Source organism: Apaloderma vittatum, unplaced genomic scaffold (assembly GCF_000703405.1).
Source record: "Apaloderma vittatum isolate BGI_N311 unplaced genomic scaffold, ASM70340v1 scaffold44547, whole genome shotgun sequence".
NCBI lineage: Eukaryota > Metazoa > Chordata > Aves > Trogoniformes > Trogonidae > Apaloderma > Apaloderma vittatum.
Genome location: NW_009725408.1, coordinates 6,339 through 31,188, shown reverse-complemented (window position 1 = coordinate 31,188; position 24,850 = coordinate 6,339). Strand labels below are relative to the sequence as shown.

Sequence of the window (24,850 nt, the reverse complement as noted above, 5' to 3'; positions counted from 1 at the left end):
TAATGGTGACAATGCAATGTAGATTTTCTTGTGAGGGCATATATTTATTTGAATACTTGTTTAAAATCGCAAATGTTTATGAAATCTGTTCATTTTAGAATATCAGATAAATAGAGAATTTAATATAAAATAAAAGCTGTTAAGCTGTAAAGGATTCTATGATTCTAATTGCTGTTCATTTTCCATCACCTTTTAGAAGTAGTTTGGATTAAATAACGTTTGTTTCTTTAGGGTATTACTGTGCAAATTATTTCAAAAACTCTGTTAGAACTTGTTTATAAGATAGTCTGTAAACCGCTGCTTCATCAGCCTGTCTCTTGCTGGTGATCTGCCCAGGACGGACAAGCAGTTTGCTTGTGAATTGAATACAAATCTGTGTTGCATAGTGTAGCTGAAACATTTGCTGTGTTAAGGTGTCAGAAGACTTGTAAAAAACCTGTTCTCGCAATTAATAGTCTTAAAAAAGAAAAGAAAAAAGCCAGTAAATTGGGGAAAAAAACCTCACAAAAGCAACTACCCAAACAACACTAAAAACCTGGAAAATATCAAATTACATTTAAATGATGGAAATTAAATGTGACTGTAGTACAGTAAAAGCAATTTGGAATTGTATGATAGTTCTTACTGTTTACATCTGTTAAGTCTGGTGATGATTATGCATATTTTGGCTGCAAATAATCAGTGACAGTAGGAAAAAGTAAAAATTGAATTGTTACAAGTTCCTTATCTTTGATTTTTCACTTTTTTGTACCTGATAATCTATTTTATGTTTCTTTGCAGTTTAGTTAAAATATATGTTAAAAATATTTCTTACGGATTAAAAAGCAGGAACAATACCTCATGGGCTTAAAGAACATAAATAGGTCTTTTGGGGGTTTTTCCCTTAATTGATCTTCAGCATTTGAGCTGCAGTTGGAGTTTCATGAGTTTGGGAATTTGCTGGCTCAGCCTCAGCGTGGTTTTAGACAGGTTTGAAACCTGTCACTCTTATGTTCTACAAATGCCATTTTAGGCAGTGAGGTCATTGGGTAAAAAAACTCCCTACTATGAACCCTAAAAAAAGTAGAGAACACTACTATAAGGTAAAAGGTTCATTTTGTATTTTTTATTTTTCTTTAAAAGCTCGCATGTGGGTGAGATGGACAGAAAGGGGAAGGGATACTGGCAGCAAATGTTACTTTTTTAGTTAAGGATTCCTAACTGAAATATTTTGTTTTTATATTGCTCAGAGGTGTTATCTGAAGGAATACTGATGGAAATGAAGATTTTTTTAAATGACATAGCATCTCCATTCCTTCCTGACATAACATGTTTGGACACAATGGCCAGTTCATACCAGAATTCTGTGTGAAATCAAAACACTTTGACATAGCTGCAGCTGTTCCTGCAGCTCTGTGAGGAGAGAGAGGCTTTTATTTGGGTACATGCTGTAGTAAGGAAATCTTTCCTATTGGGGGGGAAAAAGGAAAATTTATGGTGAGAGAGTTCAGACATTGTAACAGGCTCTGCAGAGAGGAAATGTTTCTCCATCCTTGAAAGCAGGTTTGCAAGGGAGTTGTTTCAGTGAGTAATTTGAGGGGGTTTTTGTTCTTGTTTTTGTTCTCTGATAGAACGATGAAAATGTGTCACTCCAGGACATCTCGCTCTCAGTTCCGTCAAGTCCAGAACCACAAGAACCTGAGTCATCTTTTAAGGTAAATGACACTGATTTACTCTACGCAATAGGAGATACAACTTGTTTATGTCTATAAGACAGAAAACAAAACCTTCGTGTTGCTGTAAGGGTAGTGCTTCTTTCTGCTTCTAATTAAATTCAAACCTACCAAATGTTTATATACTTCATCTTTTCGATTTTGTTAAAATAGAAGGGTTTGAGGTTTTAAGATGCATACTTACAAATACTAGCACGGTTCTAATAATTAAAATAACTTGACCTTTTTAGTATTTGTAGCAGTCATGTGGGAATTAACAACTGTAGAGCAACATTTAATAAAAAATTTTGACTACCTGATGAGCGTAAGAATTTGAAAAGACAATTTTTGCTTTGAAGTTTAATCATTCCATAATTATTCAATTACTTGCTCTCTTTTATTACACTTGTTCTAGATTTCGATTTAAAATACCTTTCATGTAAAGGTTTCCCTGAGATAATGCAAGTATTGCAGATGCAGCTTAAAAACAGTGTGAACCCACAAAGCCAGAGATGAGTTTATTGGTTTAGAATGAGTATTAGAGTAGAAGCAATTGTCATGGGTATTCCAAAAAGGATCATCTTTTATTATGGTCACAGGCTTCTAGTGTTGTGCTTTCTACAGTGGTAAGATGCTGTAGCATTGCTTGACACTCTTTTTGTAAAATCAGTATAGAAATAGCACTAATCCTGCCCTGATGGGAGGGCAACAAGACTTCTTAACCAGAAAAAAATGCTAGGTTTGACTAATGTTTTGAATTGTCGCTTCTGTAATTCATACTGGTATATAGTTTGAAAAATTGCACAACAAATTGGTCTGAGTGTTGTCCTAAAGCAATAACTAATAATGTCTTCAGCAAAACTGTAATAATCTACATGAAGATATGCCCCTAAACTAAGTGAAAATATGCCACTTTATTTGTGGCCTAGCTATAATGGCACAGTTACAAAATAGCTAAATTACATTGTGAGGAAAAAATATTTTTTTTAAAAATCGTTTTTGTATATTTACAGATTATTTTCTTTCAGTCTCTGAACTCTGCATAATTACTTTAAGTCTTCACTTTTCAGTAGGATTGAAATCAGTTGTGCTGTTTACATTCAGTAAATGTAGTTATGCTTATGTTTCTAAATGATTTTTTTTTTCTTGTTCCTCTCATTGTATGTTAATGATTTTCAAATAGCAGTTCACTTAACCTTTGAGCTTCAGCATTTCTTGCTGTTAGGTAAAGGTGGCGTTTGGCTGGGGATGTTCATCTACATGATGTTAGTTACTTATAGTACAGAAGAATTCCTGCACCAAACACGCAGCTGATTTCTGTACCCTGAAAATGCAGTGGGTCGGCTCAGCTTGGCCTCCTCGTTAAGTTTCTTTGCTCTTGAGGTCAGCCCCTCTTGCCATGCCAACAGGAGCAGGGAAGCGTGTGCTGATGTTTCTGCCCGGCCCCCGTGCTCGTGCGGTGTGATATGTCCTGTAGAGGTGGTAACTGAGCTTGTGTCACCCTTAGAGAAACCCCCTGTTCTGTTGTAGATGGATGATCTGCTGAATGAGATCAGGCAGCTGAAAGATGAACTGAAGAAAAAGGATGAAACAATCAACCAATTAGAGCATCAACTTGTAAGTACGATGCTAAATTTTTAGCAAAATCCCAAGCGTGCACTGTATAGTGCAACTTCTGTATGTAGTTCTTGAGAAGGCTTTAAGTGGGTGAGACATCTAATTTTTTTCATACACTATGATTATAATAAAAGTAGATTTAGGTTCAGTTCAGACCTACCTGGCTCCTGGGTCTGTAAAGGTCCAGTTTAGAGACGATTTTACATGTTCTAGTGTGTTTGCAGGTGCACACCTGGGCTCTCGAGTTCTGCAGGTCAGTGATGACTTGAATATGTGGCACTAAGCAAGGATGTTATGATTGTTAAATATATTTCATTTCCAAAACAAACACTTTAAAGTAAAATTCTATAAGCTGGTCAGAAATAACAATTAGCAAAGATAAGGCACTTTATGATTAAAAGTATTTTGAAAATTATCAAATATTGGACCTATCCCTCTGCTTGAAGTTTATTTTGATGGGTTTTTCCTCCCTCTTCTTCCCCCTACTGTCTGTTAGTTTAATAAGGAATTCCACCATAGAATTCAAAGCTGAGTAACGTAGTATTCAAAGTTGATTCTTCTTTAAAAACAAAAAAACAGTAACACCGACCTCCCACCAAGAAAAAAAAAAGCTGAGCGAAAACAAAGGATGTTGAATGGTCAGATTAAAGCGGCCAAATAAATTGAAGTTATGGGGGCACTTTCATCGTAAATCAGGTTTGAGTGGATGCGTAAGTCCTCAAGCAAAAGTAACGTATGTCTTTTTGCTTTTTGCCCTTGTTCTAAGTTAACTTGGGATTCTGCTATGTGTATCTTTGCATTTGGTTGTGATAAACTCACCCGCTGTGACAATTCTTGTGAAATAGTCCCAGGTTTTCAAACCACAGCAAGATTTTACGTGTAGGGTAGATGAGATGCCAAGAAGTGTGCACTATGTTGATTTGTCGTGGCTGGGGACAGTCCTGTGTGACTGTGATCTCTACTGACAAGTGGAGCATGTGCTTTTGTGCAGGCATGCACTGCAGCTGACCTGTGGTCTTCATCCTCTCTGTCTAGCGTGTGGTCACTGCCTCTAAAAACAAAAATGAAAGGTTCAGATTCGGCTTTCTGCTCTGCTTCTTAAACAGTAGAATCCTGGATCACAGCCTACCAAAACCAATTGTCTTGTCCAGTAGCATTTTGCAATAATTGTTGATTTTTCACTGTTCTTAGTCTTATTCTTACCATCAGCCTTCAAAGATTTCTTCAAGGACATCTCTCCTTCCCTGCTAAGTCATATACCTAATTACCGTAGTATCTGAGAACTTTTGTTGCAGCTAAGGAACTCTCCTGTAAAGATGGATTAAACTTATGTCTGTAATTATTGAAAGGTGACATAAATAATGTGGTGCTTCAGAAATTCAGGTTAATCAAAAGCCCTTTCTACAAGTCAACACTTATTCTACATTATTTCTAAATGTACTTTGGGAAAAGCAGCACTGTAAATACTACCTTCTACAATTGTAATTGTATTGTGCTACACTGTCAAGTACTGCATGGTATTTGAACTCTGGGCCTTTCAGGAGGTGGTGTTATTATCTCACTAATTCTCCTTTCTTTTTTTCTTTTTGGGGGTGATTAAGGCCACTAGATGTAACTGCCAGAAAGACAGTCAAAAACCTACAGGGGCAACGTGCATGTATGCTGATAAATTTACACAAACCTCCTGGAGGAGGAGTTCTGTGAGTAAAATGTGCCATTCCTTCTCAGTTACAACTTCCTGCATTTCACTCCCCAGTTCTGTTACTCTGAGTGTCACACAAGCTGGCCTTGCTTAAGAGATTCCGCACAGTACGTGCGAGTGGTATTCTTCCTGCTGTGCTTCCCTTGCGTTCTTTTGCAACCCTTTTATTTAAACATTTATCACAAACATTTCTTTTAAAATAAGTAATTAAAATTCATGTCTCCTCTTAAAATAATCAGACTTTGCACTGTTTAAGTCGATCCAAGCTGTGTATCTAATCATCCGTCAGTTATTTTCCTGTATCTTGACTTTAAAGCCACAGGTATCTGTGTTTTGCTTCTACTTGGTTAAAGTTTCATTGTTTATGTTCTCCTGTTTGCTGAGGAAGAGCAACAGTGTAAAAATATAAGTCCATAAGTGTAAAAACCAAGTAAGGGATTTTAAATGTTGAATAACTTGATTCGTTCAAAAAAGTTATTGGGTAAAAATAACTTTGAAAACTTTCACTTCATTCTCATATGTTGTTGCATGGATCACATTTGCTTTCATTATAAAAACTTAGTTTTTTCATGGAATACTAATAGAATACTTAAGGTGTTAGACTGACACCATAAGTAATATGATAAAAGAATAAGGAATTACCTTTGGATGATAAACAAGGCTTTTGTCAGTCACCAGCAAATAGTTTTCATATCTTGAAGGTACTGCTCCAGCTAGAGAACCCTAGGACACTTCTTTAGAAGATTAAACATGGGTTAGATTTTTTTTTTACCCTGCCTTGAGTTACCTGTTGTAAGATTGTAGTACAAAGAAATCACACCTATCATTCTAAAATTAGTCTTTTAAATATATAGTACTAGGATAAAAGCACCACTGTGCTGCATGTTCACCAGCTGCTAGCAAACAGCTTTATCCTGCTGAGACCGTGCTTTCCAACCATCTTCTGTCTAAGGACAACCCATAGTAAAAAGATCATCACCTTAAGTAACTTTTAGTTTGCTCTGGCACCTCTGTTCCAGACGTATGAGTGATGTCTCTGGTCATCCCATTTATTTCTCCTTTCCTGTTACTTTGGTGCTTTTGAGCTGTTGTATTTTTTCTTTTTCCTAAAGTTTTCGTTTCATGTATGTGATGTTTATTTGATGTTTTCCTCTGTTGATACTATTACTAGGTTAGTGGCTATTGTTGTTTCCATGTTCCTTTCTTTCTGTCTCTTTTTCCATATAAATTCAGAAACATAAATAACTATTGAAAGTTGCCGACTGCAGAAGCTTTAGTTTGAGGAACCTGTGGTATTGATAAAACAAAGTTATTGGAGAAGATGGGGAATATGAGTTGATATCTCTGGTAAAAAGAGTCATTTAGACCAATTGTCTGCTTTGGTCAGATTGGCCAGTATATTTCTTTTACTCAGTAACTAAAAAGTAAAATCACTGAACAGTATTGGTTCAAACCAGAGCCTACATATGTGTGTAGGCACATGGTTGTCAGATGTGTGTTATGAACATCTCTATTTTTATCTATATGTAAAATTTCTTATGAAAATTGATACAAGAGTTAGGAAAATTCATGAAGTATTGACAAATTTTCAAATTGTACTACTTTTTAGGAGTGTTTATTTACAGATGATAGCTGGAAAGTTTGGGGCAGAATATGTAGTAAGCAAACGGAAATCAATAGAAGCTTCTTCGTGTGGGGTTTCTTAAAGGAGGATGATAATCTTGCTGCTGTAGCCAAGTTTCAGCTCTAATGATCTGTCCTCAACTTTCTAACTTAATAGTGCTGCTAACATGCACTTGAATTATAAAACGCTTGGCGTGAAATCATTGTTTATCTGGAAGTCAATGACATAAAATGTCACTTGCAATAAAAAGGAGGGACAATTGGCTTTATTTTCTTGAGGCAGAAGTACAATGAAGGGAAACAGCAGGAAATGCACCAGTAAATTGTATTCTTACTAAACAAAAAAGATCGGAAAGAAAATATTTGTTTTACTTTATTTAACACTCCTGTTCAATTTCATATAATGGTCTTGAACTGATAGTACAGACTGAGAGAAATCAGGATTTTGGTCTTAAATGTGGTACGGGTCATGAAATGTAGTTAATATTTATGAAATTATGAAGTTTTTATATAGACCACATTTTTTAAAACCAAATTACAGTTGAAGTCTTGGCAGTGAGAGAATAGCTCCTTTGAGCTATATAAGCCTTTTGCTTCTTTAAGCGTGGTAATACTTAGCAAAATTGATGAATGTTTAACTATTTCATTTTTTCCCTCTAAGTGTTGACCTGCCAGTCAATTTAAATGAGAGTGAATGCCAGGAAGTTACTTTACTTTTGGTTATTGTAATGTTCAAGATGATTCTGGCTGTTTACAAATTCTAGCAGAACTGATACTATGTTGATTCCTGAAGCATAAATAACAGTCTAGTAACACACAGTAATTTAGTGTTTCAGAAAATACTTTAAAATGCTTCCAGAAAGGTGCTTAACAACCATTGTTAATGTAGTGTTTCATAAGGAATAGACGCTAGAATAAACTAGGAAACAGTGAGAGAGGAAACATACTCATACATTTGAAAGAGTTAAAATGTCATGTTCTCTTATGTTTCTTTATTACAAAATATTCCTGTAAAATGGCCCATCCTGATGTGATTATAAACTTGGCTGGGGTTATTCTCTCTAGGGACCACAGTTTTTGAAAGTACTTTTAGGTTTTCGGTTTTCTCCTATTTAAAGGTAAATATGTACATACATTGAAGCTGTATAATTTGAGGTTAATCCTTGAAACTTAGTACTCATATAATAAAACCTAGTGGCTGCAAATAAATATTTTGAAACTTTGGCCTATTAAAAATTAATAGTTAACTACATATAGCATAGCTACAGTGTCTATTAAATGTTATTTTTTGGAAGTAGTGTCCTGACAGTATTCTCAAAACTTATCTCATTTTCTGACTCTTCGTGTAGACAATGATAACTTAGATGAAGACATTATTTTTGGCGCTCTATCCTCAGGTAAAGGCTGGTCCAAGTGTTCACTGGTAGGGTACACTATAACATTTCTAGAAGGATTTCTTACAGATATCTTATATGGAATTCACTTCCAGTTAATTTATATCTACCAATTAACCATCCCAGAAGGAAAAAAAAACAACCACAAAACCAAAGCATAGAAGAAGGTATTGAACATAAAATCGCCTGAAGAAGTGAATGTTGATGGACAAAGCTTACAAAGAAGAGAAGTGTGATGGATGCTTACATTGCCACAGTTGTGTCTCAGGCTTTGCAGCATTGGGTCTGTAATACCAAGTACTGCTATTACTTTTAAGATTTTGAGGGTAAAGGGGTTAGATGTCAAGATTATGCTCACAAATTATTTGGCTTCTTGAACTAGAAAGGTTGTTTGCGGATGCTGAGAAGTACAAGACAAGTGAGCAAACTACCAAGCCCTGAATTTGGGTGAATATGTCTGTAGAAGGTTCTGACCCCTGCGGTCCGGTTCCTTACCATAACACAACTCGAGATCACGGGTGCTCTCTCGTGCCCTGCAACAGCAGGAGCACACAGTAAAAGGCGATTTTTCTCCTTGGTATCAGAGCAGTACATAGTGCTGAGAATAAGCTTTGCTTCCTAAATGTATATACAGGTTTATTCTCGGTTTTGGTAAAATGACAAACCCTCTCAGTTTGCATGGGAGTGTGCATATTCTTGATTTTTACTACATCTCTTCTCTAATTCTGCACCAAGATGTTCTTTGCCTACCGAGTACTCTTTCCTTTTTCAAAGCCTTTCATGTAGATTGTTTTGATGAATCTTCCCTTTGTAATACTTTGGCTGTCTTTGTGTACTGTTGTCTTTTTTTTTTTTTAGTACCTCCTTCCACCTTAGTCTTAAACTTCATGTATGCTTTGATTCTGCAATTATAAATTTAAACTTCCAGGTTTTGAAGCCTAGTTGCTACATAAGTGGTTTATCTTCACTTTCAGCCTAGACTTCTCTCCTTGTCCAGTACTCTGCTGTTTGCTGGCTGATCCATTATAGTGCACGCTCTTGGTGAGACAGAACCATGGCTGAACTAGACACTCGTGCTATGTATCTGTTTCTTGTGCTGTTCCAGAGGCAGTGCATAGTGTGTAGGCACATACACAGAAGAAGGAATTCTCACTGGTTTAGTGTAAACCAGCATATAAAACTGGGTTTGTTTTTTACTTGAATACTTTCAAAAAGACTATTGCATGTCTGTACTGCTCATTCATAGTCTCTTTCTGGGTCCCAAGAAGAGACTGCTGCACAACCATTTCGTTTTTCATTGATACTTGAAGCCTGTCATTCTAGATTTGTTCATGATGTGGAACTCTTTGTAGGAGACAACTGACAATGCTAGGCGAGTTGTCGGGAAAATAATGTCTTCTTGGAAGTGCTCAAAGGCTCCAGCTGTATGGATAGAAATTTATCTTCCTTGTATTTGTGTTTCTGCAGCAGAAAAGAATTCTTAAAGCAGTAGCAGTTTTGGATATTGGTGTATCTTTGGAGAAAGAGCTGGAATATTTAGCTTTTGGACTAAAATTAGTGTGCAGCAATGGCTTAGAAGTATTTCTCTTGTCGTTTTCCGACAGAAGCGATTGCTTATTTTAAGGTTGAGGTCTCTTCATAGCAATGAAGAAGCACTGGCTTCAACATCTTCATAGTAGCTTTATGTAAAAAAAAAATAAAAAATAAACAAAACAAACCCAGAACTTTTCTAATGCAGTTAGAGTCAGAACTTCGTACAGCATTTAGCAGCAGTTGTACAGCTCATCGAGATATCTGAACAACATTCCTTGCTTTGTTCTGATGCCTAGGGTGCTTTATTTCAGTTGCTCTTGCTGTTCCACTCCCGAGTCTCCTGTTTTGCCTCGTGCTTAAAATTCTGAATCACTTCTTTTTTGAGATGCTTTTGCTATTTTACAATTCCTATATCTGGGAAATGAAAGGAATGGGATATATGTTAGTGACTGGAGGAATGCAACAGCTTGGGGGAGGAACTGTTCTGAGTGCTGCCTAGCATTAAGGTGCGAGGGGCAAGACTTGCATCAGACTAGGCTTCAGAGCTCAGAAGAATCTCTTTGCATGTTTTGGGTTTTCTTACAGAAGCTGAGGTAAGTCACGTTCTCATCTTCCAATTCTAGCATTGCTTGCTTATGAATTTCATAGAATTTTAAATAATCAAGCATAAAATAAATTGTGAGTTATTTAGTAGGAAGCTGCCAGATTCTCTGCATATTTTGCATATGTACCATAATCTCAGGAGATTAGCTTATGTTTATTAGCATATATTTCTTTTTTCCTGTTTTCTTGGGAACCTCAGTACACATTTGAGTAATACGAGGGCATGGTTGTGAGTTGTTGTTTAAAGGAAAAAGATTTGTAAACTTGCTGGATTTTTAAAATATACTATCAAAACAAAAGTCGTCTTTTCATGAGCCAGACTTATTTGCAGATACTTATTTCTTAATGTGCTATATCTGTGGGATCCAGACAATGTTTATCATTTGTACAATCCGTGTAAGTCATAACACCTGCCGTAATAACTTCCCAGTGCTGTATTTCCTTGTCCTTGCTCAGTTCAACTGATACTGATTTTACTTACCTTATTTATTATACAGTTGAACAATGCTTGTTATGATTTTATTTTTTTAAAAAAAAAGAAGCCTGGCATTTATTTGACATTTGACTATACAGAGCAGTGCATATGCTTAAGACTGCTGCCAGAGGAAGAGCTACTTCCACTTCTCAAAGTATAGAATGTTCTGCAGCATTTGGGAGAAGGAGACTGAACCATGCCCAGAAAGCAGTTCAGTTTAGGAGGCAAAACATTGAAGGAAGCAACTTGCACTTTTGCCATTTAATTCTCCAGTCAGAGTGATGATTAAATACCATGAAGAATTTTTGAGAAGACTGTACTTGGTGCCATGCTTTGAAGTGCTGATACAGATACTTAAAAGTATTGAAATCTATCAAGACATCTAACTATTGCTTTGCATTTGCAGTACTATCATAACTGTTATGTAGCTCAGCTGGTTTGTACTTGTCTTAATCTCTCTTTTTAGAGAGAGAAGGGAGAGAATATAAAATTTTCCCCTCCTTTCTTAATTCAATGTTTTTCCCAGAACGGGAAAATGCACATTGCCAACTCATGTCTCTGCAAGATGAGACCTATACCTGACGATACTGTGCTTTTTATTCTAGGTGTTTAGTTAAGTTTAGGGAGTGGAAAGAATTTTTTGTTAGTATGTTGTTCCACCACCCTGACACCATTTAGGTTGAAATGTGAGCAGTCCTGAAAAATGAAGTGTTCTTTTGTACAGCACTGTGAAAATCCAAAGCTTGTGTTAATGTCCCATCAATCATTGATTGATTAATCTTGTTCCCAGGAATATTTGTGTATTTTAGACCTACTGAGATGATGCAACATATTATATTATTTTGTCATATTGCTTGACTAAAGCTCTTACTGTTCTTTTGTGCAGCAGTCTAAAAATTGTGCTGACATTAATGGCTACTGATGGAGGACTGTAAGAGAATGTGATAGCTAATCAGTTATCTCCATCTAGAGATAATAAGATTAAGGAACTTGTTTAATTTGTTCCTTGGATTTCACTCCAATAATTGTTTTATCTCAGCTTCTGAAGAATAATAAAGAAGTCACGTCAGATTTTTTTATTTTGTGTTCTAGTTTGAAAGTGTTCCGGCTGGCAGATTCTAAGACTTGGTTAAAAGCATGTGCTGAGATATATCTTAGCAGTACTGAAACTTGGAATAATGGTGGGTAAAATCTAATTAGACTAGGATAACTGGAAGACTAGGGAAGTGTTTGAAATTCTAGGACATATAAAAGCAGAATATTTCTTCACAGAAATAATGTGATGATTAACACACTTTTAAAAGCAGCATGGAAATAAACTACTTTTTTATTGTTTGTCCAACCCTGGCACTCTGATCTGCAGCAGAAGTGCCAACAGAGAAGCTAGAGAGGAGGGGCAAGCTGTGTTCATGTCTTCCTTGATAAAGACGTTTGTTCAGGTATATTATTCCTGCTGTGTGAAAGAGTAGCTGCAACTGGTTGCTGTTGATTATCTGCTGGTTACTGGTAGCCAGGAGGCAATGGCAGTTGTTATTGTTAACACCAATATTCCAGAACTTAGAAAAGCAGAATCTTTCAGCTGCTTTAATAGTGAAGGGTTTGTAAAGACTTAAACCTGTCTTGCTGAAATAGGAAAGCAAGATTACATGATTTAAGAAGATAGCTCCAGCTCAGATAGATTTCTTTCAATGGTAAGGGTCTGGAAAAAATGGTAGACTAGATAATACTACTTTTTCTTGTTCTGAGAACACAGGAACCAGACTGTGTGACTTTTGTGGTGATTTGAAACATCTGCCAGGCAAACCCTGCGTGGCATCAACATACTCAGTTCTCTCATCCTATAATGGAAAACAGCTATGTGTCACGTCTCCTCTTGAGCATTCAGTAGTACTATCAAAATGTGATGGAAATGGACTCTTGCTAGAAAATCTGTTTCTATGCATTAGAAACTTTTTGTTGTGAACTGAAGCTGTTTTTCCAGTAGGTCAGTATTAAGCAACTTGCTGCTTGGTGAGACATCTTAAAAGCTGTAAAGATACGATTTTTTGTATGTATTTTTAACACGAAAAGCTTAGCTCCTATACTTCTACCTTAAAAACATCTTTAACGGAACTGTGTGCCTATATGTTAAATAAAAATGGAGGTATTCGGTAAGATGCCTGACCAGTCAGGGGCATCATAATGGACTTTAGTTACATGTAGCGTTTGCTCTTACAAAGTAGAACTACTGGGAAATATAATGATACCTTTCTGGGGGAAAAAGAATGGTGTGGCTTTTTGGTGTCTTGTTTTTCCCTGTTCTCTTTTTTTATTATACTTCTCCTCCTCTCTCTTTCTGCACAGGGTGGGTATTCTGCTCCCTCCTTCTCTCCCTGGCAGGGCTCATTCCAGGGCATCCCTCGGACTGTTCCACCGCACCGCAGACAGAGTGAGTCTGTACCTCTCACTCATCTCCCTCACCGTGTTCCCGTAGAAGCTTCCCCTTTGCACGCACTGTTCATCTCGTAGTATCCTCCTTTCTCAGGCAGACCTACAGGCGCACACCGTAGCCTGTGGCTAACCAAAGCGCTTCCTTCAGCCAGCGTATAAGCAGCTGTAACTTATAGCTTCGTAACAGTTATTAAACGCTGATTTACTTCAGCAGTTCTTCAGGCAAACCTGAGTAGGCCCTTGTTTCCAGTCTTGTCTTAACATACATTTTGCTTGCTGCATCTTCCCGTTCTCTTTCATGGCTGTAATGTACTATCCTGTTTGTCTGTGTTCTGTTTGCTCATAGGTCTGCATGTGTGCATATGTGGATGTATTTACATAAATACGTCGTGGATGTGCATAAAAATGTTGGCGAGAAAATGTCGTTTTCATTGCCTCTTGCAAGAAGTTGTCTTAACTTTTCAGAATGGCTTCTTTGAAACTAATTTTTGTTTTCCCCCTCCTTGACATTTGTTGTAAAAAGGCTTCTAATGCATTGAAGTGGCTGTTGCAAAACTTGCATGGTTTATTAACATTCCTTATGTGCTAGCTACAATGTGGGCTGTTTTAAGATGTATTTGTTCTCTTGGCTTGGATCTGCAAAACAAAAGACAATTGCTGGTTTTAAAACTGTATGCTTACGTAGACATAGAGAAATGGTAAGTCTTATTTCATGCTTTGGTATTGCATTGTAAGCAGATAATTGTACAAAGAAATATAACTAGTCCATAAAGCTAAAGTTATATTTTTAAAATGTACTGTAATTTGAGAATTACAGTGTGTTTGACTGCCTAGCAAAGCTCAAGAGTGTATTTGGACAAAGAATAGAGGACAAAGCCAAATTATGGAAACAAAGGAAGTTTTCCAGGACCAATGGATATCTGAAGAGTTGGCTGCACTTTGCAAAACTAAGCTTATATATATATATATGTATATATTTCAAATTGCAATAATCCTAACATTTCAATTAGAAGAAAAAAACCCAAAATTTTGTATTTTGCAAATTGTATTTCAAATACGCTCTTGATATTTCTGTGACAATGTTCATTTAAATAACTCTTTGGGAATGCACAGCCTGTTTTGTAGGCTTTTCTCTATGCAATGGAAGGATGTGCTTCATTTTCTTGTGCTCTTTGATGTGGGACTCGTGTGTGTGTGTGTGTGTGTGTGTGTGTGTGCGTGTAACAAACAGAGAACCCTGAAAGCTGATTGTCACATCTTCAGTTTCTGGTTAGAGACCAGCAGTAGCACAGCCTGGCTGTTTTGTTGCCCTGTCAGCAGTGAGTCTGAGTCTAAAAAGATCAACTTTAGACCTGAGGAGCATATAAATGTCCCATTTTGGGGGCTTCCAGATCGAAGAGTCAGAATGGGAGGATGGTGTCTGAGCTGCCAGATGTGTCACATTGTTCACATTGCTTAACTGAAGAAGAAAACTTTGCTAATTTCTTACCAGTTTCCTGACCTCCACCTCATTCCTCCACTGACGGCAGCAGCTTCTCATTCAGGGACTCCATAACAAACTTCCATTACTAAAGCAAGTTGGGGTTTTTTTTAGTATACATTTTACACATGAAATTCTATGACTTACTAGTAAAGGAAGTGAAGTAGGTGAAAACTGGCCCTTGACTTATTAACCCAAAATGTAATTAACCTAAGATGTAGGAAAATGTTTTCTATAACTGAGTGTTCCTATCCTTTTTCTTTAAGTTTTTAGTTTTGATCAAAAGATAAATACTGAGAATAAAAATACAGTATGAATCAGGAGGTTTCTTGGTCACTTCTACTGACACTCTTGCAAAATCAATGGTTTTTTAAGTAAAGAGTCCTATAAAGTAGAACATTTCTGGAATTATCGCTAGCATCCTTCTTTCTCACTTTACCTCTTCTCTTGGTTCAGTGGTTTTAAGTCTGCTGGTTTTTGACCTACTTCAGAATGCCAGATGTGGGGTTTTGAGGCAAGCGATGGGCTGGGTATCACACCCAGAACACAAAAATAGCCCTAAAGTCAATGTTAGCGTTCTGTTGGTGATGGGGACATGAAGTAGTCTTGTTTTTTGTCTAGCTGTGTTTTCTGCCTGGACATTTTGGAATTCAAGCATTTCTTCTCTAACTTCTGGATCCCAAACGTAAAATACCTTCTGCACTTGTGACCACTGCAGGTTTCTTTACTACGTGTCGAGAGCTGATGGATACACAGATCCACTTACAAGCACTGTAGATTATGAGGGTGTAAATCTGCAAATTGCTCATATTTGGTTGTTTATATACTGTAACGTAGTTTTACTGCTGCTGTACAGGACAGGTAATATATTCCTGGTATGTAATATTACAAAACTATTATATGTTTACAGTGCTTCTCTATTCTCTCCACTAACGACGTGAGCATGCCCACTGCTTAACGGGCCCTACAAACTTACCACCTCACTGCACTTCGTTCACATGCTTTCGAAGTGGATGTGTGTTTTGCACTTTGAATGAAAATTAGTTTTTGATACTTCCACATTTCTTGGCTTCATGTTGTTTCAGCAGCCTTGGAAGCAGTTCAATGTTTTGTAATTCTTAAACACTATCATAATAGTGTATTGATTTTTGACATTTTTGTAAACAAAATTGGTTTTTATTCCTATAACTCCCACTTTTGTGTAGTGGTCCATTGCAAATGTTCAATACAATTTAGAACTTTGGATTTTGTGTTCTGAAACTTTAATAATGCAGCTCTAGAAACGCAGCATTTAGAATACAAATTGTCAGTGAACAACTATGAACTCTTGTTGCAATGCAAGACTATGACACCACTTACTCTAGGCCCCTTTTCCACACAGAAACGCTGATGAAAACTGTTCTGTTACTCAAGATTGCAGTTGTTCACATCTCCACTTATTGTGAACTTCATGGAAAAAAATAGACTTTTTGTGTGTAAGCATTACAAATAAAGAAAATGTAAGCAATTCTAGCAGGTAACACATATCTTTTTTTTTTTTTATCAGCAGCAAGATAGCTGCTGGATGCACATTGGCTATAAATCAGGTCCAGGCTTTGCTTTTTCATGCGTATTTTTGTTTTTATTTACAAAAGTATGTTGATTAACATTGAAATGTTTCCAAACCTTTATTGACTGATTCTAGTTCTTTGTAGGGTGTACCACGTGTTGGTGTTCGCAGAACGAAGTTGCTTAAGAATATTATCTGGGAAGTTCTATGACTCACATTAAAGACAGTGTGAAATTAATAAAAATATCCTAGAATCATAACATTACTGACATTTACATGTAATTATTTTTGCTCTGACTAACGAGTGTTCAGCTGTATGAAGAAATGTCTTCTAAGAAAAACTACCTTCTCCCAGGTTGGGTAGTTGTGGATCGGACTACAAGAGAAATGTGGCCTGTGCCTGACTAAGTATATATTTGCTAACAAAACTCAATTCTATATGTGCTCACATTTGTTGGTTTGTTGCATATATACCTGTATTTTCAAATTATATGCCTGCCTTGATGTAGTTATATATTAAGTAATTTTTCTGTGAGATACAGAGTATTTTTCTTTATGTTGGAGTTCCTATACAGCCTATGCAGAAGAAAAAAAATAATGCTATGCCATATTACCCTCATGCTGTGATGAATGGTGGTTAAAAAAGAAATATTAGTGTTGCTTTGCATCATATACCATACTGTGGAATCCTATTTTACAATGTTGAAATATGGGTATAATTAGCTAAAAGGGAGGAGGGGAAAAAAAAGAAATCTAAAATGATGGTATTAGTAATTGCTACAGATTTAAGGTGTGAAATCTTGGTGTTTTCCAGAGGTAGAAAATGAGAGCTTTCCAGTGTAGCCCGTTAGCAAGGCTGCATCTTCAAATGAAGGCCTATAGAGTGACAGCTTATCCTGTGCCGAGGCAGCGAGATAAGGGATGTCACAACTGATCAGAAACTGAAAACCTGTCTAGCAGGGTCTGTGTCCCTTCCTCCCACCTCCTCTCAAAAAGAAAATGTGGTAGTGTGGTGTCTCTTCAAGCTCGTGAGCGAGTTGTTAGGAAGAAGGTTAATTAAACCCATCTTCCACCACCAAACAGGCAATGTGGTCAGAGCACATAATGCAATGTATCTCATGGCACTGTTGTTCACTGTTGGGTATCTAACGTGGATGCAAATAGTTTTTGATGAATATACTCATAATCATATGCACAAATTCTAGTTACAGCTTTTGACAGTATTTGAAGTGTAAGAGATTTAACTGTTTTAAAAGACTTCAAGTTGTAAGAGCGAAGGTATTCTGCGCAGCTCTTGCTATAAATATTTTTTGTACTGTTGCTACCTTTGTTTCTGGAAGGTGGATTAAAAAACAAGGGGGAGGACATGGTAATTACAATTTGAATGGTGAAAAGTTGCAGTTCTGTCATGGCAATTGCTCATTGTTTTGTCCTGGTCCTCTGACATCATTGTCCTTGTCTTTTTCTTGTCTCTGCTTTCCCATTATGCCATTGGCAAGGAGTTGAGAAGTTAGTCCATTACTTCTGTGATAAAGCGTGGTACAGTACAACTTCAGATTTCTTCCCACCGCCTCCTCATGCATTTTCACTGTTTGTTTGGCGTTTTTTGCCCCTATGCATGATGCATGTCTGTTGGAGATGTGCATGCAGTTCTTGGATTTCTCATTGCTTCACTTCCCCCGTTCCTCAAAATGCTGCAGGGAGAAAATGCCTCTATTGCATTCTACAGGGGTAACATCTAGGGAGTCGAGATGGGGATGCAGGTTAGAGATACAGAATAACCAAAGCAAAACTGAAGGGAATTTAAACATAACGATATTGCAATAACTGTCACTGTCATGGCCATATTAACTTCTTTATCAGGATGACGTACTCGTCTCCGGTTTCCCAGCATGAATCTCATACAATCTCAGGGTTTCAGTAACTGTGGTGATGGTAATCCTCTTTGTGGGTATGTTGTCATTTTCCTTTGGATGGTGTAACAGCCAGTTTTACTTGAGAGAAATGAAAGAAGCACCTCTTAAGCTAACGTGGTAGGGACTGTACTTTAGTAATTTTGATTGGTGCATCAATACATGCAAGTCTTGCTGGTACAGAAGAGTCTGTTTCTTGTGCAAAAAGGAGCATGTGCGCAAAGCGCTTTGTCTGATGTACATTCACTTTGAGGAGAACTAATTTTCTTCAGCTACTCAAAATGTTTTAGAGTCCAACTTTAAGACTTTAGAAGCATCCTGAAGGAATGCAGGTGTGTTTGTCCATGTGAATATTTTCTTTATGAAACAGAATCAGAAGTCTATTTAGCATGACAGTACCAAGTTAGCATGTTACAGTTAGCATGTCTAGACCAAGGCATGGTCTGTCCCAACCCAATATATTATCAGAAGTGCACTCAAAGCAATGCAGATGACGAACTGCAGTGGGGTTTGGGGCTTTTTTTTTTTTTTTTTTTGAGGCTTTCATGAAATAAAATACTATGTCTAGAAGGTGGAATGTTTCTTTATGTTTCTACTTCCCCTCCTTCTTATGATGGAGTTCATGAAGTATTTTTCCTGCTGTCTGTTTTGGCTAGTTTTGACTAATAATGTAGACTTCCCTAGTAAAACAAAAACTTGTGTGTAACGCAAAGATATAAGCTGTCGGTGAAGGTAATGCAGTTTTCAGTGTTAAATACCTTATGAACTGTTACTTGCACATGTTGGAAGTGGTACTTTTCTGCTTTCAGCATCATCTTGAACATTAATGCACGTAACAATCTGAAGAGGTTAAAATCTGTAATTGTGATAACTGGACAGACTTAGATTATATAGAAATACAAAATCAAAAAAAGCAGTACAGTATTTAAAACAACTTAGCAAGGATACACTGGAGCTTTAGGGTTCTCATAATTCTGAGCATGTAGGTGTTTTCTGCCTTTGATTTGCTAACTTTATAGCTATTGAATTGCTTAGACCTTTTTAGGTTAGGAAGGATAATAAGGAAAATATGCTTTTTTTCTACTTTCATATGTAGAAATGCAAAGCTGTCCAAATGGAAAAGCTCAAATACTTCCTAGTTTTTTGCCAAAAGAACTTGAAATAACATTATAGAAAGCTTGCTACTTTGCTATATTTCAGATGGTTTTGTGTTTAGCTCAACTTTCTGTGTGAATATAGTTTCTTCTGTAACTTACAATTTATTTATTTTTTTTGCTGGTTAGTATAACTAGGATTATTTGTTATAAAGTTAGGATTTGCAATGTTCATATGAAATATTTGTCTGCATTTTTGAAGACTGGCATTTAGAAACTTTCTAGATAAGGGGAAAATTTTTCTCACGTATTTTTACATATTAGAATTCGACGCAATATTGTTTGCTATAAGTGTACTTACTTTTTACTTCAGGTAGAATTAGAAAATTTCGATTACTTGTTGAAGTGTTTTTATGGGAATCAAGTATTTATTGCTTTGATTTCTGCACTCATTTCTGCACTCAGTTTTGTTTTTGCAGGTGAGGTTTCAAATCAGTCTATCAGTTTGGCTAGCGTTCAACTGTCAGCTCACAAGCTGGAAGGATAATGACTTCTGTAACCCAGTACAGAAACCCTGAAAAATGACAAAAATATTGGAGGATTCATTTAAGCTGTAACTCTCTTAATACACTGAATTATTAGTTGTGCCTAGTACTTTCTTCCTTTAGGATTGCTTGGTTAAGAAAGATTCACAAGTTTAAGCTAGTTTTAGTCATGTAAGGAATAATTGATTGACACAGTTTTTAAGGCTTTCTTCTCCCTCTTGTGGAAACAATAATATTGAAACTGCCAAACATATTTGCACTTACCTGTTGGTCACTTGCTGATGTCAGTGGTCCAGCTTGGATGTTGCCTTTGCTTCCAACTAGAACCAATATATTCTAAAGGGAAGAGTTGCTAGTAAATCAAAATTAGACTGAGAAACTGTGATATTTCTCTCATTACCATTACTTTTTCTTTTTTTTCCTTGATGAGGAATTTTGAGGATTCAGTTTTCAGTAGTAGTCCTGCCAGGGACATCCAAACCTGAAACCTGCTTAAACTATAGTTTAAGTTTTAGTAGGTCTGAGGTGGTGCCATGAATTGCTGGGGTTTTTTAACAATTCTTCCAAGATCTGCATACAAGTTGCAGGTCTGGGATATGTTTGTGAAGCTAGTGCACAGATTAATCTTTAAAGTCTTTCAGAGGGAAGAGTAAAGAGAAAATAAAAATGACCCAGAAGAGGTGTCATCAATTCACTGTCGCGTCTTCTGATAACAAGTAAAATCTTCATTCTTTTGTTCCTTGGTTATCAGCGCAGTAGCGTATGATCTTTAGCGTCACATGTACCCTGTTGCACTGCACTATTGAAGGAGATTTCTTTATCAGCTCATTTGAAATCTGTTCAAGATAAAACATTTCCCCGAGTCTAGTCAGTAGCCAAATTACAACCTACCTGTATCAAATTTTCTGACCTCAAGGTCAGAAATACAAGGAAAATACACTGTAAATTCATGTGGTCCATTAAACTCTCCTGCCCATACAGGATAGAACTTGGTAAAAGGTTTGGGATAGTTAACTTGAGTGTGCAGTGAATAGAAATTAAAAGATGGATATAGTCTGATAGCCATTGCATTTGTTTATTAAGCACTTAAATCAGAACTGATCAGTACTCGTGTGCCATTCTTATGCTGTCCTGCAGATTTAGGTGACACCATCAACCATACCTTTTTCGTGTTTCTGGTTTTTAAGCTAATTGATTTATTTTTTTGTCTTTATGTTGTGTGTTTCAGTGCTGGTATATTTTTTTTTCCTCTTAAGTTACAAGTCACATTTGTATGAGTCCCATGAACCATCCTGTTTTGCCAAAGTCAAAGTTTGATTTTATAAAACCAGATATACAGCCTTTATCAAGCATCCAGTCAGCACACATTGGATTCAGAATATTATCAGGCATTTTCTTTGCCTAATATATTACTGTATTTTTTTCTCTCCAACAGCCTCAAGTACTACAGCCTTCCAACAGCCTTCCCAGTTCCACAGACCTCGCCCAGGGAAAACTAATAAAAATACCACATATCGAGGCCCACAGTGAATATCGTAAGCGTGGTTTGCATGAAAACAGCAATCATCAGAATCTAAATGCTGCAAATGTCTCTCTCACAAATAGCCTGAATGATGTAAACTCTTTAATGAGCATACAGTTAAATGTAAAAGATGAGAATGCATCATATTTGGTAAATCTGAAAAATAAAAGTACTGAAGACTCTGGAGAGGTGGCTAGTAATAAAGGTACATTACCGTCTCGTTCCCGTTTTCAGACTTCCACACGAGCTGATACTCGAGAAGTGCGGACTGACTTAGCAGTGAAAGGTCAACCCTCATTCGCAAACCAGGCTTCTCGGCCAAAGACTTTAGGAATTGCAAAGCCCCCAAATGCTTTAGTGCCTCCTGCAATGGCCGTTCTCGCACGATCTGCAGATCATTCCACTGCTTCCAAGGAACCTGAGCTTCTACCGTTAAGTAGCTCGACTCAGCTACAGCCAACATCTGGTCAGGATAACCTAAAGGGTAAACAGAGCCAGAAAGTGTCTAAACTTCGCCCACCAAGTACATCCTTTGTTAAATCTAAGCAAATGAGCAGTCAGAAATCCACAGCAGTATTTCCAGAGCCTCAGAACACCTCTCTGAAGTCTAACATCCCAAAGCCACCGGTACAGAGAAAGGAAAATACGCAAACGCAGAGCACAGGTTTGCATTCTGGGGACAGCTTGCCCGCTAATCGGGATTCCCGCCTCCCTAAACCAAAGACACATTGAGAACAACGTCCTGACGTCTCACTGCATTACGCCAGGCCTTACACTCCTTCCTGGGCTTGGCTGCCTTGGAGGCTGCTTTATCTACAGCCTGCAAATCCTGAGTGGATATTACAAAGAGCAGCTTTCTTTAGTCTTTGCATACTCCATCCTGTCATACTGAGGCTCATGTTGTGAGCTGTGCAGCCTCTCTTGAGAGTGTTTTATTATATCGTAGGTCTGTATTAAAGATTGTATTGCACAGTGGTCTTGGTAATTAAGCAAATACCGAAGTCTGTGGTGACCACGAATATCAGAACGCTGCACTATATGTTTTGGGATGGCAGAAATCATTTCTTACCTCTGTTTGAGTTATTAGACAATGAAATTGCTATTCAGTTTAACTTTTTGGTTCTGAGTACTCGTTAGGTTAGAGTGGTGGAAGATTAGACTTACTAGCAGATGTTTTATTGGCCATAATTCTGACTCTGTATTCCAGAGGCCTATGCAAAAATCCTTGTATTTATCATTATCTCAAGACTGACATATTTAATGTTATTTAATCTGATGGGTTGGGTTGGGTGTGTTGTTTTGTTTTGCTGTAATCAGAAGTTGCTCTTGTTCTTTATTTATCCTGTTTTCACTGTTCACAGACAATAAGCAGATTTCACAGGGTGAAATGAATCTTCTCTGTTAAACATCATAATTTGTTAAAATATTGTGGTATGTTTTTATTGTGTTGAATAGACACATTACTGGGTAGATTCTTGAAACTCAGTGCTAGGGATACTTGTGCAAAACCTTACAATACAGGCTTTTATGAATTGGTAAGTAGGGAGCCTGTGGGAATAAGGGGTCCGTAATACCTATGTCAAGGTTGCACAACATGCATTTTAATTAATATTTTTAACTTTTATTGTACTACTTGTATTTATTGATTTCTGTTTAATATTGAAAGGCTCTGAAGTACCTGACTTGAAATTTTGCACAAACTTTGCCATATGTGTAGGGATTTGAAACTATTTTACAGAATAGAACTTATATTAAAAAAGCAACTATATTAAAAACAAACAAACAAACCCAAGAATGAATTAACCCCACTTATTTGCTCTGAGCAATCTTATTATGTCCTAATCCAGAGCTGGTACTCTTAAGAGTTTTTCAGAGATGTATGTATTTTGGTTTTGGTTTTTTTTGTAATTTTTTTTTAATGTAATTTCTAAAGAAGTGCATGATAGCTGGGAAGGAGCTTTTTGGGGAAATAAAGCCAGAAAAAAAAAAAAAAGGCGTTTTTCTGCTCTCTAGGAGAAGTATTTTTTCTGAAAGTGGTCTGGAAATACATGACCATCATGGTGCAACTGTGGGACCATGACACATGTGCTGTGAGTTAAAAATGCGCATATCGAGTGAAACTTTGCAGAAACTTAATGTTACGTCCCGTCTCTAATTCTTCTCTTCTTTCCCATCACTGTCTTTTGGGTGTTAGCTATTGGGGGAGTTTCTGTTTTGGAATTGGTTTTAAAATCCGCTGAAGGCTGTTAAAATAACTTCTCTCGAAATCTGGTCCTGAACAGCATATAATGTAGGTAAAATGAAACATAATTTGTTCTAGGCTTTGGCTATAGGACAATGACATATTACAGTATTTTCTTTGGGAGAATTAAAGTAAGTAGGTGTAGACATTTCATAAATAAGTTCAGTAATCGATTTCTGCAGTTTAAGTCTTTTAACTGAGGTTATCGTGATGGGCAGATACCTTAGTTGGATGGGAGAAGGAAAAAAATTAATCATCTCACCTGAGTTTCTCACTACATAATTAATATCCAAGGAATTCTTTTGGATTTGTTGCACTGTAAATTCTTTTAACTGACAATGAAGTGGTAAAAGGAAAAGGTTGGGGGGGTGGGAATGGATAGGGAGGTTCTATTTCAGAACTGCTTGTATCAGTCTGAAATAAAGAGGCTTCCAGGACTTCCTGTTAACTGGGGCAAAGACTGTGAAAGCAAAAAGTGACAAGGGTAACATTACTTGTTACAGCTGATATGGGATCAAAATAACTACAATTCAAGATTGCTGTAACAGTTATTCTCCAGGAAAAAAAATAAATAAAATCTTCCTTTCCTTGCAAAACATTGAATCAGGTGGCCTGCAGAGAAAGCGTTTACTTCTGATAAGAAAAGAACTGATTCTTTATATTCCCCAAAAGTAGCTCCTGGCAGCTAACGGTGTTTCTCAGGAGTTTAAAAACTGATGAGGGAATGATCAGATTCCTGGTTCATTTTCTGGTCCATATAGATTTCTATGGAAGGTGTTTTTTTAAGTTTACTTTCCTTGAAGAGAAGCTAATTTTATATTAGTTGTATATGATTTTGTGTGAAAAGGTGATTTTTCACTTAATGCTCTTGACAGATCTATTTCACCATGAGTTCTTTTGCTTCTTATTCTGGAGGTATCACCACCTTGATTTAGTGATGTTAAAATTATGTTTACATTTAAAAGCTATTGATATCTGTCTATCTGCACCTTTACTGAAAATTAAGGAACAAAGTGAAGAGATGAACAGGGATTTTGTAAAAGAAGATATTCTTATTTTGGTTTTGGATTTTTTTCCCCGAAAAACAAAATATATTTATTTATTTGGAGGGGGGAGTTTTTTTGTTTATTTGGGGTTTTTGTTTTGGTTTGTGGTTTTTTTCTGCATTTAGAAAGCATAAGTAGATTATATTCTTTGTAATAGCATTTCCGCATTTTATTCTGACAGATTAGTGAGACGCTGAGCTGGAGACAGCAGGATTTGATCATGGATGAGGCAGATGCTAGCCTGAATTGTATTTGTGTTCAGCTGCTAACCTGGCATCCCTCTAAGGACACCCACATATTTTGACTCTTCAGACTTTACCAGGGAAGGCTCTGTTGCACGTTTAGTAAGTCCAGAGTACGAGCAGTGCCCGTCAGGAGACGGGCAACTGGA

At 36.9% G+C, this 24,850-nt stretch overlaps 1 protein-coding gene across 1 annotated transcript; it reads left to right on the top strand.

Annotated features, from left to right (window-relative positions):
- Positions 1-1,610: 1,610 nt before the first annotated feature.
- On the top strand, positions 1,611-21,903 carry LOC104269940 (the record flags this gene model as incomplete). Its single annotated transcript, XM_009872871.1, has 3 exons — positions 1,611-1,694; positions 3,222-3,308; positions 21,085-21,903. Coding segments are annotated over 3 exons (990 nt in total), but the record flags the coding sequence as incomplete, so codon positions are not given.
- Between the last annotated feature and the right edge of the window lie 2,947 nt (positions 21,904-24,850).